Raw genomic sequence first — 19,054 nt, 5'->3', positions numbered from 1 at the left:
TCGTGATGTTGGTCTACTAGGCATTGCTCCCACCTAGCCAGAATCCTACGCCACACAGATGAGGGGCAACACCCCGAAACAGCTGTCTGTGGATGGATACTTGGCCTTGGTATTTCCCTTGTCATATCTGTAAACTCGTAAAGAGCTGGATATTGATTTAAAGGGCCACTTAATATGGTGGTAATGGTGGCTTCCGAAAGGAGCCACTCCTTGGCTGGGTCCTTCCCTGGAGGAAGATCTGGCTATTCCCGTGTTTGAGACTCTTAAATGAGGCTCCACGGACTTTATTTGCATTATCACTGAGTAGCACTCACACCACCCAGTCTGTAAATTTAATAGATTTAAGATCTGTTCTAATCTAAGAAATGAAAGACGCTCTATTTAATCTTTCCCTGACGTCCTGTCCCTTGCTAATTATAAGTGTTTACCTGGTCAAGGCTCTTGATTTCTGACTACTAATTATACTTAACCAGATTAGTTTCTACTGTCTTACCTGGATACTTGGACTTTACTCTGGACTTCCTTAGCCCTCTTCTTTCCTGCAGATTTTGACACCGATTATGTCACTCTTGGTTTGACTCTGATCTTGCCCCTTACTTCGTCCTGCCTGCTCATTTTGTCCTTGGTAACATTCCGCAGGTTTTGACAAAGCATGTTGACTATCCTGCTGATGACTTTCTTTACTGTCCATCATATCATCTACTCCTTGGACAGGGGCCTTTGCAGTAAAGACCAGATCCCTGTATAGGGGTGTGAGGATGAACATCAAAATGTCCCTTGGGAATAGCTAAGTGGTGTGGATAGTTCAGAGAAAGAATCCATCTTAAGAGTTACCAGTATTCATGTAGAGGCCTTGTAACAATGGAAATCTTTACGACGTTCAGTCATCGCAATGTTCACTTGGGTTTATAATCATTTGCATCTCAAAAAACAAGACACATGCCAAAAATATTTTGAACATTTATTTATATAAAACCGATACATTGATCATTGCGAAATATTTATTACATTTATAGCAATAACCCTGAGTTATGGTTATGGCTAGAATTAAGCGGCATTAATAAAAATAATAAATTCTATATAAAATTGTTATATATTTTAGACCTGCTTTATGACAAAACTTTAGTTCTTTTGCATTTTGCACTAGTGCCTTCGTAAACCAACTATGGACGTTGGTCTGGCGCACTGCAAAGTGCAGTACTTTGGCATCAGTAGTGCCCGTTTGAAATCAGGCCCAAGCTGCAGTAACTGATAATAGCTCATAGCTCTGAAAAAACAATGCATAACCATCACCCACAGAAAATAACTTACATGCTACATTTTAAATCATAACTGTACCTCAACCTTTAGATTAGCGCCAAATGGCAACGAAGTGTAAGTAATCCATAAATCACCAGTGCTCCTTCTCCTATTGTGGGAATGGACACTGTTCCTACATAGTTTAATAGGAAGTGGGAAGATGGGAACTCAGATGTGACAGTGATTACATACTAAACTATATTGTAAATGCTATATGAATACATACAACTGGAGAGAATAAATTAGAAGCAACAGTACTGCAGAGTTTGAAAAAATAATATACAAACTATAACTTTATGATTATTGGATAATATTTTCATTCCAGTCTGTCAATGATTTAATAAATAATGTTCCCTGTCCATTTCATTTGTTGAATGTATTAACAGCATACATGAGCCAAAGCGGAGTCTTCCACAGAGGTATGATACCTAAAATTTTGTTTCACTTCCCACCTATAACAAAAACAGAAAACATTGGTAACTTGGATAAAGCCATAAAACCAATAAAAGCCATCACTAGGTACAGATGGGTTACATGCATTTTATGAACACTATTCCATGGTAGCTAACTCTCCTCTAATCTGTACTTGGCAATGGAAGATGTATTTTACAGATCATTTACATGCACTTGTACAATAGTTAATCAGCACTGAACTGGACAAGGCAAGGAAAGACATTTCTGAAGACTGGTTAAGTGGGAGAATTAATACCAATTACTCAGTTTATGTAGATTGGAATTTCTGGAGGATCCTGATTCAAGTAGTTCTTTTCTATTTTCATGTAGACTTTTAGACTTATCCCACTGTTTTAAATTTTAGGTGTAAATTAAAGTATAGTGGGTACGGAAAGTATTCAGACCCCTCTATATTTTTCACTCTTTGTTTCATTGCAGCCATTTGGTAAAATCAAAAAAGTTATTTTTCCCATTAATGTACACTCTGCATCTCGTATTGACTGAAAAAACAAACAAAAAAAAAACAAAACAGAAATATAGAAATTTTTGCAAATTTATTAAAAAAGAAACACTGAAATATCACATGGTCATAAGTATTTAGACCTTTTTCTCAGTATTGAATAGAAATACCCTTTTGAGCTAGTACAGCCATGAGTCGTCTTGGGAATAATGCAACAAGTTTTTCACACCTGGATTTGGGGATCCTCTGCCATTCTTCCTTACAGATCCTCTCCAGTTCCATCAGGCTGGATGGTGAACGTTGGTGGACAGCCATTTTCAGGTCTCTTTAGAGATGCTCAATTGGGTTTAGGTCAGGGCCCTGGCTGGGCCAGTCAAGAATGGTCACAGTTGTTCTGAAGCCTTTGTTATTTTAGTTGTGTGCTTAGGGTCATTGTCTTGTTGGAAGGTGAACCTTCGGCCAAGTCTGAGGTCCAGAGCACTCTGGAAAAAGTTTTCATCCAGGATAGCTCTGAACTTGGTCGCATTCATGTTTCTTTCAATTGCAACCAGTCGTCCTGTCCCTGCAGCTGAAAAACACCCCATAGTATAATGCTGCGACCACCATGTGTCACTGTTGGGATTGTATTGAGAAGCTGATGAGCAGTGCCTGGTTTTCTCCACACATACCACTTAGAACTTTTTGATGATAATTCTATCTTCATCTCATCAGACCAGAGAATCTTATTTCTCATAGTCTGGGAGTCCTTCATGTGTTTTTAAGCAAACTCTATGAGGGCTTTCATATGTCTTGCACTGAGGAGAGGCGTCCGTCGGGCCACTCTGCTATGAAGACCCGACTGGTGGAGGGCTGCAGTGATATTTGACTATGTGGAACTTTCTCCCATCTCCTTACTGCATCTGTGGAGCTTAGCCACAGTGATCTTGGGGTTCTTCTTTACCTGTCTCACCAAGGCTCTTCTCTCACGATTGCTCAGTTTGACTGGACGGCCAAGTCTAGGAAGATTTCTGGTGGTCCCAAACTTCTTCTATTTAAGGATAATGGAGGCCTCTGTGCTCTTAGGAACCTTGAGTATTGCAGAAATTCTTTAGTAACCTTGGCCAGATCTGTGCCTTGTCACAATTCTCTCTCTTGAGCTCCTTGGCCAGTTCTTTTGGCCTTATGATTATCATTTGGTCTGATATGCACTGTGAGCTGTTGGATCTTATGCTTTATGCATCCATTAGCCCTCTGTGTCTGTACTGTTACACACTTAAAATTATGGCTGGTCCATACAATCAGGGCAACTGTTACCACCCACCTTTCATGTATACCTCTTTCCTCAGACTAAGCTTGCGAGCAGGGCCCTCATTCCTCTTGGTATTTGTTATAATCTATGTAATTATTGTTATGCTGTAATGTCTATTGTCTGTACAAATCCCCTCTGAAATGTAAAATGCTGTGGAATATGTCGGCGCTATAGAAATAAAATTTATTATTATCTTATATAGACAGGTGTGTGTCTTTGCAAATCAAGTCCTATCTGTTTAATTAAACACAGCTGGACCCCAATGAAGGAGTAGAACCATCTCAAGGAGGATCACAAGGAAATGGACAGCATATGACTTAAATATGAGTGTCTGAGCAAAGGGTCTGAATACTTATGACCATGTGATATTTCAGTTTTTCTTTTTTAATAAATTTGCAAAAATTTCTACTTTTTTCAGTCAATATGGGGTGCAGTGTGTACATTAATGAGAAAAAAAATGAACTTTTTTGAATTTACCAAATGGTGCAATGAAACAAAGTGAAACATTTAAAGGGGTCTGAATACTTTCCAAACCTACTGTAACTATGTGACAATTATATTTTTATTCATTTGCATCACCAGTGAAAGTTCTGCATAGATATTAAAGGGAACATTTTGTATAATGCAGTCTGATCTGTGAACTGCATGTTATAGAGGAGAAGCTGAGCTAAATAATATGAAGGATTGTTCGAAAAGATTCCTTGTAACTTTTATTTTATTCAGTCAATTCCCTTAAGTTTGTATGTGTGAGTCCAGTGGGTGGTCCTACTCAGTGACTGACAGCTATCTCTGCATGCACAGTCATAGGGAAGACTGCGCACTGGACACATGAATACAAACACAAGGGATATAATGAATAAAACACAAAGTTGAATTTCCCGCAAAAGTGAATACCAATCTGATCATCTCTTTCTTCAATATAATATCCTGCCTGCAGATCAGATACCATTTTCAACTTGACATGTTCCCTTTAAGACATAACTGAATGAGCTAAATGGACAATGACACAAACTGTAAGTCAGATCAGTTCAAGATGATAATCATAAAGTTTTCGTAATAATTTGCTTAATACCTAAACAGACCATTTGTCATGGTCCAGTCCGGAGTTTATCTTCTGCTGTCTTCACTCCGGACTGGTCATGCGGGGGTTAATCTCCTCAGCCTCGTTCTGGAGCTAGCTGGGCTATTTCAATCCCTCACAGCCTGCTGACCAGTGTTAGTGATAGCTCAAGCTTGCAGTTTAGAGCCGCTGACCCTTGTACCCTGGTGATCCTCCTGCCTTGGACTGATATTCACATGTATGACCCGGACTGATTTCTGACCCCATCTCTTGGTATTCGTTTCTGCTGTTACGTTCCCTCTCTGGCATCTGACTCCCTGGCTTGTACCCTGACCACGTATTTCGTCTCACGTTTTGGACCCCGTGCTCATGTTGTGGCTTTCTGACTCTCGGCTTTGGTATTTTGACTACGTGTATTGCTGCTTCTTCTGGTACGTCTGCTCCTGTTAGTTTCTGACTCTGTTCGTCTGACTATTCTCTCTCGTTACCTGTGGCACCTGTGCTGTTGCTCAGGGTTGCTGCTCTTAGTGTATAACCTCTCTTCCCTCACCAGCTCCCCCTGGTGGAGGTTTCACTACATTATCACTAACCACACATTTAAACGGGATTTTGCTTTTTTTTCTTCTCTGGCCATGGATCTGCTGCATAACTTGGCAGATCAAGTGTCCAGTTTGACACAGATGGCGCAGGACTTTTCTGTGAATCATCAGTCCCTTGTCATGTCTCAGACCCACTTACAGAAAGAACTGACTGAGACTATTAAGACCATGCAGGGAAACACCTCTCATATTGTTTGTCCACCAGGTGACTCTGTAGATGTTATTTTGCACTCTCCTGAACCCTCAGTTAAACTTCCTGACACATTTTCTGGCGAAAAAGATAAATTTCATATATTCAAGGAGAGTTGTAAATTATGGTTTTCTCTTAGACCCCGATCGTCTGGGGATGAGACTCAGCGGGTGGGGATTGTTATCTCCTTACTTAGGGAGGGTCCTCAATCCTGGGCTTTTTCATTGCCCCCTACTGCCCCTGAACGGATGTCGGTAGATAAGTCCTAGGGCCTCAAAGAACCTATGACGAACCGGACCGTGTTAGGGTGGCAGAGGACACTATTTTGGGTCTGGGGCAAGGGAAGCACTCAGCCGAATGGTACAGCTCCGAAATCCGTCGATGGTCCACTGAGGTGTCCTGGGACGACTCTGCACTGAGATGTCAGGAAGGGACTGTCGGATTGCTTGAAGGACACTCTGGCTCTCCATCCACCTCCCAGTTCATTGGAGGAGGCTATGACTCAGGCTATCCGTATGGATCGGAGACTGCGGGAGAGAGGTGTTACTCAGCGAGGGGTTCCGTTTTTCCCTGCTAACTCTGATGTTTTGCTTCCATCTGAACCTATGGAGGTGGGAGCCACCAACCCCCAGGAGAAAGAGAGGAGACGGCGACGTGATGGAAAATTGTGTTTTTACTGCGGAGATCCCGGACATTGGAAAAAAGACTGCCCCTCCTGTCCTCTGACTAACAAGCGGCTGAGTCTGGGTGATAATCGTGGAGGTCACCCAGACTCTCAGGTACCTTTTTCTTCCTTTTCAAGAGTACTGCTAAAGGTGGAACTTGGTGTTGAGAACGGCTTTTTCCATACTTCGGCTTTTGTAGACTGTGGGTCATCTCTGAACCTGATTGACTCTAAGCTGGTTGCTCGCTGTAGATTAGGGACAGTTAGGTTGGAGACTCCCTTAAAAATTGTGGCTATTGATTCTACACCTCTCACTAAGGATGGTCTCCATTTCAGTTCTAAAGAATTTACCCTCAGGGTGGGGGCCCTACACCAGGAGCGCATGTCATGCTTTGTTTTGGATAACCTCCCTGCTGGCCTGGTGTTAGGGTTTCCCTGGTTGCAACGGCATAACCCAGTTATTGACTGGGGGTCCCGGGATATTGTTAAATGGGGACCTGGGTGTTCTGAAAATTGTCTTGCTACTGTGTCTATGTCATCTGTCAACCTGGAGGGTATTCCGGAGCACCTAAAGGGTTTTAAAGATGTGTTCTCCGAAAAGGAGGCTGAGGTTCTACCACCACCCCGCCCATTCGATTGTGCCGTGGATCTTGTTCCCGGTGCCAAATTGCCCAAAGCCCGGCTGTACAATCTCTCCGGCCCTGAGCGGGCTGCTATGAAGGAGTATATCTCTGAGAGCCTCCGTAAAGGGCATATACGGCCATCTGTCTCTCCCGTGGCAGCGGGGTTCTTTTTTGTAAAAAAGAAGGATGGTGGTTTACGCCCATGCCTCGATTTTCGAGAACTGAATAAAATAACCATAAGAAACGCCTACCCTCTCCCACTGATACCTGATTTGTACAATCAATTGTCGGGGGCCAGGTGGTTCTCTAAGTTGGACCTAAGGGGGCATACAATCTCATCCGTATGTGGGAGGGGGATGAATGGAAAACTGCGTTTCTCACCTCTGAGGGTCTGTTTGAAAATTTGGTTATGCCCTTCGGTTTGACTACCGCACCAGCGGTATTCCAGAATTTCATTAACCATGTTTTTTCTGATTTTATTGGATGTTTTGTAGTTGTTTATCTTGACAATATACTTATATATTCTTCTGATAGACAAAGTCATATGGGTCATCTTCATGCGGTTCTCCAGAGGCTCAGGGAGAACTCACTCTTTGCCAAATTGGAGAAGTGTTCATTTTTTACTCAAGAAGTGTCCTTTCTAGGGGTCATCCTGTCCGCTGAGGGGTTTCGTATGGACCCTAGGAAGGTACAGGCCATTGTGGATTGGGTGCAACCCAGAGATCTCAAGGGTCTTCAGCGATTTCTGGGTTTCGCAAATTATTACAGAAAATTCATCAAGGGGTTCTCTCAAGTGGTCAAACCCCTCACTGATCTCACCCAAAAGGGAGCGGATCTTAAAAACTGGTCAGCTCCAACTGTGGCGGCGTTTTCTTTGTTAAAAGAACGTTTCATGACTGCTCCGGTACTGGTGCAACCTGACTTGTCTAAACCATTCATCGTAGAAGTGGATGCCTCTGAGGTGGGAGTGGGGGCTGTGTTGTCCCAGGGGCCCACCACATTAACTAACTTAAGACCCTGTGCCTTCTTTTCTTAAAAAAATTTCCTCTGCTGAAAGGAATTATGATGTGGGTAACCGAGAGTTGTTGGCCATTAAATTGGCTTTTGAAGAATGGAGGCATTTTTTGGAGGGGGCTGTCCATCGTATCACTGTCATTACAGATCACAAGAATCTGTCTTGCATCAAATCCGCCAAACGTCTGACTCCGAGACAGGCAAGGTGGTCACTTTTTTTTTTCCCGATTTCAGTTTTCCATCACTTTCAGACCAGGTTCCAAGAATGTGAAGGCGGATGCCTTGTCTCGCAGCCTAGATCCGGTATCGCCTCCGGAGCCTCCTTCCTCCATTCTTCAGCGCAGGGTGGTGGTGGCCTTGGTGTCCCAGAGATTGGAGCAGGAGATTCGTGAGGCCCAATCTCTAGCTCCCCCATCATACCGGAAAATAAGCTCTTTGTGCCTGTCCAGTATCGGTTAAGGGTGCTTCGGGAATTCCACGACTCGGCTCTGAGTGGGCATCCAGGAATCTCGGCCACTCGTAAAGCCATCACTAGGCTGTTCTGGTGGCCCTCGTTGACTTCTGATTTCACTGGTTGTGTCCTCCTGTGAAACTTGTGCCAGCGCTAAAGCCTCCCACAACTGGCCGGCCGGGGAATTGGTGCCACTGCCAATTCCGGATAGACCGTGGACTCACCTGTCCATGGATTTTATCACCGATCTCCCACCCTCTAATGGCAAAACCGTGATCTGGGTAGTTGTGGATAGATTCAGTAAACAAGCACATTTTGTACCCTTAACGGGCCTTCCTAATGCTGAGACTCTATCTAAGCTATTCAATGAGCATGTGATTCGGTTGCATGGTGTGCCTGTCAGTGTGGTGTCTGATAGAGGGGTGCAATTCGTGTCAAAATTCTGGAGAGCTTTTTGTAAAAGGCTGGGCATCAGTCTGACCTTTTCATCGGCCTACCATCCTGAGACCAATGGTCAGACTGAAAGGACCAATCAGTCTTTAGAGCAGATCCATAGAATCATAGAATCGTAGAGTTGGAAGGGACCTCCTGGGCCATCTGGTCCAACCCCCTGCTCAAAGCAGGATTCGCTAAATCATCCCAGTCAGATGTCTGTCCAGCCTCTGTTTGAAGACTTCCATTGAAGGAGAACTCACCACTTCTCGTGGCAGCCTGTTCCACTCATTGATCACTCTGTCAAAAAGTTTTTTCTAATATCTAATCTGTGTCCCCTCCCATTCAGTTTCATCCCATTGCTTCTAGTCTTTCCTTGTGCAAATGAGAATAAAGTTGATCCTTCTACAATGTGACAGCCCTTTGGATATTTGTAGACAGCTATTAAGTCTCCTCTCAGTCTTCTCTTTTGCAAACTAAACATTCCCAAATCCTGCAACCTTTCCTCATAAGACAGGGTTTGCAGACCGGTCACCATTCTGGTCGCTCTTTTCTGAACTTGCTCCAGTTTGTTGATGTCTTTTTTAAAATGTGGTGCCCAAAACTGGACACAATATTCCAGATGAGGTCTGACCAAAGAGGAGTAGAGGGAAATAATGACTTCACGTGATCTAGACTGTATGCTTCTGTTAATACATCCTAGAATTGCAATTGCCTTTTTTGCTGCTGCATCACACTGTTGACTAGAGTTGAGCGAAACGGGTCGAAAAAATTCAAAAGTCGCCGACTTTTGGCAAAGTCGGATTTCATGAAACGAAACCCGACCCTAGGATGAGGTCGGCCACTTACGCGCCAAAGTCGCGTTTCAAAAGTTTGTTTTGCGCTCTTTCAGCCAATCAGGATCCAAGGACACTGTGGGCAACGTGATGACCTAGGCACGGGTCACCACCATCTTTCAGAAGGGCATGCAAGTGATTGGCTTGCTTTGGTGGGCGTCACAGGGGGTATAAAAGGGCGTGCACGCCGACCGCCATCTTACTTCTGCCGATCTTAGTATAGGGAGAGGTTGCTGCTGATTCTGTAGGGAGAGCGTTAGGCAGGGAAGAAGACAAAAAAACTGCTTCTGCTGCTAGCGATTTGGCCTGCACAACACACAAGTCACTGTGTGTGCAGTGCAAGGGGAGGCTATATAGTGGTGTATCAGTGGTGTTGGTTGTTGGGCTGCCTTTTAAGGCTTCCTGACACGCTGGCATTGCTGTTTACCCACTGCTCCGCAAACTGCTTTTTTAAAAGCAATCCAATCTCCCTTATCCTCTAGTCACTTTTGTCACAGGCAGCTGTGCCATCGAGCCTGTCACATAGCGCTCAGATATCAGTGGGCCTCACACAATCCACAAGTGTCCAGTGTCCAAAAGTGTGCGCAGAGATTCAAAATCTCCATTATCCTCTCGTCACTTTTGTCACAGGCAGCTGTGCCATCGAGCCTGTCACATAGCGCTCAGATATCAGTGGGCCTCACACAATCCACAAGTGTCCAGTGTCCAAAAGTGTGCGCAGAGATTCAAAATCTCCATTATCCTCTCGTCACTTTTGTCACAGGCAGCTGTGCCATCGAGCCTGTCACATAGCGCTCAGATATCAGTGGGCCTCACACAATCCACAAGTGTCCAGTGTCCAAAAGTGTGCGCAGAGATTCAAAATCTCCATTATCCTCTCGTCACTTTTGTCACAGGCAGCTGTGCCATCCAGCCTGTCACATAGCGCTATCAGTGGGCCTCACACAATCCAAAAGTGTCCACTGTCCACAAGTGTGTGCAGAAATTCTAAATCTCCCCTGTCCTATAGACACCTTGTACCTTGTTTTACATTACTATATAGTTTGTTGGATTTTGTCTACATTTCTACCAAAAATGAGGAAGGCTGGTGGAAGAGGCCGTGGAATTGGGCGGGGGTTGGCAGCTGGTAATGATGGTGTTGGTGGTGGATCTGATGGTAGTGGCAAGAGCAAAATAGGACCGAATGCAGGAGGTGCTGACCCTGCGTCATCGTCTGGCTACATAAGGCCTCGAACGCTTAGTTTTCTAGGAGTTGGCAAACCGCTTTTAAAGCCAGAGCATCAGGAAAAAGTTTTGTCTTACATTGCTGACTCAGCCTCCAGCTCTATCGCCTCCTCTTCTTCAGTTGTAAAAAGTAAAAGCACTGAGTCGTCATTGGAGGCTCATGTTCATGAACCACACCTTTCCTTGTGTCCTTCACCCCAACCAAGATTGAAGGATGACGCAGGCCATACTACTGATTACTCCATGGAGCTGTTTTCACATACCATGCCTGGATTATCAAGTGAAATGGTGAATTACCCAGGCCAAGATGAATGTGACATGGAGTGCACTGATGCACAGCCGCTGATGGATGATTCTGCTGGTACATTCACTCAGAGCACTACATTGTCCTCGCAGTGTACAGAGCCAGATTCTGACCCTGATGAGACTCAGGTGCCCCTTCCCGCACACTATACCACCATACACGGTGACACAGAGGAAGGTGCACATGACATAGAAGAGGAGGTGATGGATGACCCAGTTGTTGACCCAGATTGGCATCCATTGGGGGAAGAGGGTGCTGCTTCCAATAGCTCAGATGAGGAGCATCCACAGCAGACATCGACATCGCAACAGCTGTTATCTGGCAGGCCCGGAGCACTCCAAAGACAGGTTCCAAACATCAAAAGAGTTGCTGGACAGCTTGTCCAGAGGGTCAAAAGATCACAGCGTGCTAGGCCGCAAAATGTCTGCCAAAGTAGGAAGAGTGCAGTGTGGCACTTTTTTGAACAAAATCCTCATGATCAGGCCAAGGTTATCTGTAAGAAGTGCGCAAAGACCTTTAGCCGAGGGAAAAATCTGAAAAATTTGAATACCAGTTGCATGCTTAGACATTTAACCAGCATGCACTTGCAAGCGTGGACACAACACCAAACCTCAAGTGCCACATGTGCAACTGATCACAACGAAGGTAGTCAGCAACGCTACATTGTTTCCCCCACTGTAAGCCCACCTGTTAGCACAGCAGCAAATGTTGAGGTGTCGTTGCAAGACCACAGCAGTCAGGGAATCCCACTGTTATATCAACGAAAGACTGATTCTAGGCCATCAGAAAGAACACCAACTCCATCACCATCATCAACCCTCTCTCAGTCCTCCCTGTCCACCGCTACTTCCACCATATGCAGCTCTCAAGTCCAGCTCACCCTCCCAGACACTATGAGTAGGTCAAGAAAGTACTCAGTCTCTCATCCGCGTACACTGGGTTTGAACGCCCACATTGCCAAACTAATCTCGTTTGAGATGATGCCCTTTCGGTTGGTGGAAAGCACAGCTTTCCGCGAACTCATGGTCTATGCAGTACCACGCTATGACCTACCCAGTCGCCACTTCTTCTCTCGCAAAGCCATCCCAGCCCTCCACCATCATGTGAAAGACCGCATTGTCCATGCACTCAAGCAGTCAGTGAGCGGAAAGGTGCACCTCACAACTGATGCATGGTCCAGTCGGCATGGCCAGGGCCGTTACGTGTCCATCACTGCGCACTGGGTTAATGTGGTGGATGCAGGGTCCACAGGGGACAGCGGTGGTGGGACAGTGCTGCCTAGCCCACTGTATAGGAAACAGTTGGCTGTAGGCGTTCGACCCTCCTCCTCCTCCTCCAGAAGCGAAAGCTCGTCCACAGAGCGCAGTCGTACGAGCACTCCATCTGCAGCTGCCACTGTTGCACACGATGTGTCCCCCTATCGAGCAGCTAGTGGAAAGCATCAGCAGGCTGTGTTGCAGATGATGTGTTTGGGCGACAGACACACCGCCGAGGTGCTGGCCGAGTACTTGAAGCGACAAACTGAGTCATGGCTGGGCAGTGTACATCTTGAGGCAGGCAAGGTAGTTAGTGATAACGGTCGTAATTTTGTGGCAGCCATAGCCCTTTCAAAACTCATCCACATACCTTGCTTGGCTCACACCTTGAACCTGGTGGTGCAGTGCTTCCTCAAAAATTATCCGGAGTTAACAGCCCTGCTCCAGAAGGTGCGAAGACTGTGCGCGCACATCCGCCGGTCGCCTGTACACTCCGTTCGTATGCAGAAGCTGCAGCGATTGCTCCACCTTCCCAACCACCGCCTCATTATCGACATTGCAACAAGGTGGAACTCCACCCTGCACATGGTGGAGCGGCTGTGCGAGCAGAGGCAGGCCATAATGCATTTGTGGGAGGATACACTTTGAGAGCAGACATGGAGTTGACAGGCGTGCAGTGGTCGAAGCTGAAAGACCTTTGTAAAGTCCTTCAGTGTTTTGAGGAATGCACACGGCTGGTAAGCGCAGACGACGCCATCCTAAGCATGAGCATCCCACTTATGCGTCTGCTCATGCAAACTTTGACGCACCTTAAGGAGCAGGCGTCTGCAGCCAATGTTGATGAGGAGGAAGAGGAGGAGGGAATCCTTGATGACATTCAGCCATTGTCTGCTCAGGGACCTCTCCTGGACGAGGTGGAGGAAGAAGAGGAGGAGGAGGATGATGATGGGGATGATTACTTAGGGGAGGAGGATGCATCTCGTGGGGCAAGTGAAAATGTTGGCGTGGCAAGGTCTGGTACAGGGTTTGTGCGTGACTGGAGGGATGTGGATTTGCCAGAAAGTGCTCCTCCACCCAGCACTCGCAGTGCATCATTGACACCGGGAACATTGGGACCCCCGCATTGCCAAAATGATGAACGATGACGACTACTGGTTGGCCAGCATCCTGGATCCACGCTATAAAGGCAAATTACAAAACATCATGCCACAGGAGAACCTTGACCTAATATTGGCTAATAAACAAGCAACTCTGGTAAATCGGTTGCTTGAGGCATTCCCAGCACACAGCAGCGGTGATGGTTCTCACACGAGCCGTACGGGCCGGGGGCAGTTTGGCAGAGGTGTTCGTGGTGCACACAGCAGAAGTGGCGTTGGAGACAGGGGTTTTATGACAATGTTGTGGACTGATTTTTCAAATACCGCTCACACAACTGGTAATACTGCATCGATGGAAAGTGACAGGAGACAGCAGTTGTCAACTATGGTTACAAACTACTTTTCCTCCCATATCGATGTTCTCCCACACAGGTCATTCCCCTTTGACTATTGGGCCGCTAAACTGGACACCTGGCCTGAATTGGCCCAATATGCCTTACAGGAGCTCGCTTGCCCAGCTGCAAGTGTGCTATCGGAAAGAGTCTTCAGTGCAGCTGGATCAATCCTGACAGAAAAAAGGACCCGTCTGTCAACCCAAAATGTGGATGATCTAACCTTCATTAAAATGAACCACGCATGGGTTTCCAAGGATTTTGTCCCACCTTCCCCTGATGACACATAGGGTGACAGAAAAATGGCTTGCTTTGGTCCACCTCTTCCTGGTACTTCACTTATTTCGCCTTTTGCATCAGCTGAATGTCCAACATCAACATATGCCACTTTCTAAAACTCCCTAACTGTGCTGCCTCCCCCCCCATGGCCGGGGTCAACACCTAGCGCACGACACCGTGCGAGTGCCGTTGCCCTGGACAGGTGGGTAGGCCGACTCTTGGGCGCGGGCACTGGCACAGGGTCCCTCATAGTGCAATCAAGTGTCTGACGGTGGTGGTGCACACCCGCCGTCAGACACACCGCTGTACTATGAGGGGCCCAGTGCCAGTACCGACGCCCACGAGTGGGCCCCCCTTGTTTGGGCAGGGCCCCAGCATTTGCAATCTTTACCTCTCCCTGCTCCTCCGCTGTGTAATCTGGGCTGTCAAATCCATACTGGGCCTAACACCATCTGAGCCTGCCTCCTGAGACATATATTTTGAATGTGTACGCTATCCATACATGTTATCCAGGGATACGGTACCCTTTCTAACCTTTGTGCAATCACGTGCAATCCATACTGGGCCTAACACCGTCTGAGCCTGCCTCATGCTGTATAGACATATATTTTGAATGTGTACGCTATCCATACATGTTATCCAGGGATACGGTACCCTTTCTAACCTTTGTGCAATCACGTGCAATCCATACTGGGCCTAACACCGTCTGAGCCTGCCTCATGCTGTATAGACATATATTTTGAATGTGTACGCTATCCATACATGTTATCCAGGGATACGGTACCCTTTCTAACCTTTGTGCAATCACGTGCAATCCATACTGGGCGTGAGAACGGCTGGCGAGCTGTTAAGCAAGCTACAGCACCTGTCCAGACAAGTACAGGGATTCCCTAGCAAGGAGACTTATTTGATTGTTTTCAATGTTGGGACAGCAATTTTTGGGGAGCACTATACTCTGGAGAATGATAGATGGGGCCACCATACACTGGAACATTCCAAAGGTGGACATCAGACACTGGAGCAGCATTTACAGGGCCCATTATACACTAGAGCATTAGAAATGGGGCCCATTATGTTTGGAGCATTATTTGGGCCCATAAGACAGTGGAGCTTCATCCATGGGGACCAACATATACTGTAGCATTATGTGGAGCTCATCATATACTGTTTCAAACATTATATGGGACCAATGATTCTGTATGGAGAAATAGATGGGCCTCGTCATGAGATGTAAAAAGTGAGGTATTTTTCATTGTACTATACCGCTATTTATCTGCCGTATCTGAGCATGATGAGTTGTGGTATGTGTTAAAGGGGCGCTCTTTCGCCCAGGGCACATGAAAACCTGCAGCCAGCCCTCCCCCCCCACAGTCTGTAGCCAAATAACCCCCATTTTTCAGTGCGTAACTTGTATTATGAAGTTAATTAAGGTTGACAAGCTTAAGTAAGAATTGATGCTTTTGGCATTCAAATGGGCACTGTAGGTGTGTTTCCTGTCCTCCTCTCACTGCCGACTTTTATTCCCCATTGACTTACATTGGGTTTCGTGTTTCGGGACGACCCCGACTTTTCCCTATAATCGGACGATCTTGCTCGACCCGACTTTTGGAAAAGTCGGGTTTCACGAAACGAAACGCAACCCTAAAAAACCAAAAGTCGCTCAACTCTACTGTTGACTCATATTCAGTCTGTGATCTATTAGTATACCCAAGTCTTTTTCACATGTGCTGTCACTTAGCCCTATTCCTCCCATTCTATATATGCTTTTTAAATTTTTATTGCCCAGATGTAGTACTTTGCATTTCTCCCTGTTAAAAACCATTCTGTTAGTTGCTGCCCACTTCTCCAGTTTATTTAAATCTTTTTGAATCCTCTCTCTCTCTTCTCTAGTATTAGCTATCCCTCCTAGCTTTGTGTCATCAGCAAATTTAATCAGTTTACCCTCAATTCCTTCATCTAAATCGTTGATAAAGATGTTGAACAATACAGGGCCCAGGACAGAGCCCTGTGGTACCCCACTTGAGACATTCTTCCAACTGGATGTGCAGCCATTTACGACCACTCTTTGGGTCCGATCACTAAGCCAGTTATGAATCCACCTAACAGTTGCCTTGTCCATTCCATACTTAGCCATTTTTTCAATAAGGATTGTATGAGATACTTTGTCAAATGCTTTGCTGAAGTCAAGATATACTATATCTACAGCATTTCCTTGATCCACCCAATCAGTGATACCGTCATAGAAGGAAATTAAGTTAGTCTGACATGACTTATTAGTTACAAACCCATGCTGACTCTGTTTAATCACTTCATTCTAATCCAGGTATTGACATACATGTTGTTTAATAATTTGTTCAAAGATCTTTCCTGGTATAGAAGTCAGACTCACCGGCCTATAGTTGCCTGGGTCCACCTTCTTCCCCTTTTTGAAGATAGGAACAACATTTGCTCTTCTCCAGTCTTCTGGCACTTCTCCTGTTCTCCAAGAATTTTCAAAGATTATGGAGAGGGGTTCAAAAATTTCTTCTGCTATCTCCTTCAGTACTCTGGGGTGTAATTCATCTGGACCTGGAGACTTGAATTCATTTAGGTTAGCTAAGTGTTTCCTCACTATCTTTCTGTTTATAGATATCCTGGATTCTTCTATTCCCTTAATAGGACAGTGAATAACAGTTGATGTTACATTTCCTTTCTGAGAGAAAACAGATGCAAAATAGGAATTTAAAAGTTCAGCCTTCTCAATATCCTGTCTTACCATTTCATCATTTTCATCCTGTAAAAATCCTATAGCATCTTTGACTTTTCTTTTACTTTTGACATATCCCCAAAATCCTTTATTATTGCTTTTGACATCTCTTGCAAGCCTCAATTCATTTTCAGCTTTAGATAATCTGATTTGTGCCCTGCAGTTTCTGCAGACAGCATTATATTCTTCTTTAGATATGCCTCCCTCTTTCCATTTTATAAACATTTTTTTCTTCCTTTTTAGCATGTGCTTAAGTTCTGTGTTCATCCATCCTGGTTTCCTTAAATGCTTCCTATTCTTCCCTCTTTTCGGAATTGTTAACAACTGTGCTTTGAGAATTTCATTTTTCAAGATTTCCCATCCTTCCTGGACATTTTTGTCTTTAAGGATATCCAGCCATTGGATCCCTCCAATTCTCTTTCTGAATCCCTTAAAATCTGCCTTTCTGAAATCTAACCTTGACGTCTGAGTCTTCACAGGTCTTCCGCCTCTAGTTATCCAAAATTCTAAAATAGCATGGTCGCTACCTCCTAGGGTCCCAGCCACTTTTACCTCCTCAACCATTTCCTCCCTGTTTATAAGGATTAGATCCAAGGTAGCAGTTCCCCTTGTTTTCTCCCTTACCTTTTGGAAGATAAAGTTGTCAGCAAGAGAGGATAAGAATTTCCTTGACCTGTTAGTTTTGCCTGAGAGAGATTCCCAACAAATGTCTGGATAGTTGAAATCTCCCATGACAACTATGTCATATTTTTTGGAGAACTTGGCCATTTGATGCATAAAGAGTTCATCCATATCTTCAGCTTGCACAGGCGGCCTGTAGTAAATGCCTACAATGGTGTCCTTTCCATTGTTCTGTCCTTGTATTCTTACACAAACAGTTTCCACAGAACTCCCAGTCTCTGAAGCTTCAATCTCTGTGCAGATATACGTGTTTCTAACATACAATGCGACACCCCCTCCTCGTTTATCAAGTCTGTTTCTTGCAAATAAGTTGTATCCTTCTAGTCTTGTATTCCAATCATGTGTATTGTCCCACCAAGTTTCAGTGATTCCAATGACATCATATTTCTTTTCCTGTGTTAGTAGTTCCAATTCTCCTTGTTTGTTGCCCATGCTTTGTGCATTAGTATAGAAACATTTTAGTTTGTGATTGGTTTCTCTTTCTCCAATATTTTTATTAATTAGATTCCTTTGGCTTTGTTCTTCCTTTCCACTTCTAATAGCAGAGTTCTCAATAGCATTTGTCAGGTGTATGGCTTTTTCTGGTCTTTTGCTTCCCTTCCCATGTTGTTCTAGTTTAAAGCTCTCCTTACAAGTGTAGCAAGACGGCTTCCAAATACATGCTTTCCAGTCTTCGTAAGGTGCACCCCATCTCTAGCAAGTAGTCCATCGTATAAGTAGTTCACTCCGTGATCCAGAAATCCAAATCGTTGCTGACGGCACCATCGACGTAGCCAGTTGTTCACCTGCAGAATCTTATTCCACCTCCTTGTTCCATGGCCATCCACTGGGAGGATGGAAGAGAAGACCACCTGCGCTCCCAGTTCTTTCACTTTCTTGCCTAAGTCTTCAAAGTCTCTGCAGATGGTTTCCAGGTCGTTTCTTGTGGTGTCATTTGTCCCCACATGTAGTAGCAGGAATGGGTAGTCATCTGTAGGTCTGAAGAGTCCTGATATCCTGTCAGACACATCTTTAATTTTTGCACCTGGAAGACAGCACATTTCTCTTGAAGTTATATCCGGTCTGCAGATAGCGGCCTATGTTCCTCTCAACAGGGAATCCCCCATGACCACCACTCTCCGTTTCTTCTTCACAACATTTTTCTTTCTCCATCCAGGAGGACTCTGAAGGCGTACAAAGTTGCTGTTTGTTGGCAAAGTCTTATCCTGATGTATTTCTTCATCGTTTTCCTGCCTGAGAGCCTGGTACTGGTTTCTGAGCAGTATGGGTGCTGACTGCCTCCTGATCCTCCTGCTTCTCTGGGTCACATGTCTCCATTCCTCTGTTTCTTCAGGTGCACTTCGAATTTCTTCTCTTTCTGTAACATGAAGAGATAATTCTGCTCTGTCCAAGAACTCTTCACCTTCCTTAATGATCTTCAACGTAGCTAACCTCTGCGGTGTCTTGTCACATCCAGACAGGATGATTGGTGCTCTATGATACCTATGGCGGAATTCGCCTTCAATAATCGTGTCAATCAGTCTACTGGTACTTCTCCTTTCTTCTGCAACTATGGGTTTCACCCTCATTTTGGTGAATTCTCCAGACTAGATTCGGAGTGTCCAGGGGTTGATTCAGCCTTTTTGCGGTTGGAGGAGGTTTGGAGGGAAGTTCAGAGAAACATTGGGGAGGCTCAGGGCAAATATAAGTTTTTTGCAGATAAACGA

General features: G+C 45.1%; 1 protein-coding gene across 1 annotated transcript in view; it reads right to left on the bottom strand.

The window, feature by feature from the left end:
- Positions 1 to 947: 947 nt before the first annotated feature.
- Positions 948 to 19,054, bottom strand: part of LOC141087757 (chloride anion exchanger-like) — a 129,399-nt gene continuing 111,292 nt past the window's right edge. The window contains exon 21 of the mRNA XM_073573549.1: positions 948 to 1,751. Within this exon, the coding sequence (XP_073429650.1) occupies positions 1,728 to 1,751 (24 nt within the window). The 3' untranslated portion in view covers positions 948 to 1,727. The remainder of the gene's footprint in view (positions 1,752 to 19,054) is intronic.

This window comes from Dendrobates tinctorius, unplaced genomic scaffold (genome assembly GCF_039654945.1).
Source record: "Dendrobates tinctorius isolate UK_male_01 unplaced genomic scaffold, ASM3965494v1 ptg000035l, whole genome shotgun sequence".
NCBI lineage: Eukaryota > Metazoa > Chordata > Amphibia > Anura > Dendrobatidae > Dendrobates > Dendrobates tinctorius.
Note: the sequence above shows the minus strand (reverse complement) of the source record. Positions and strands in the feature narration are given on the sequence as shown.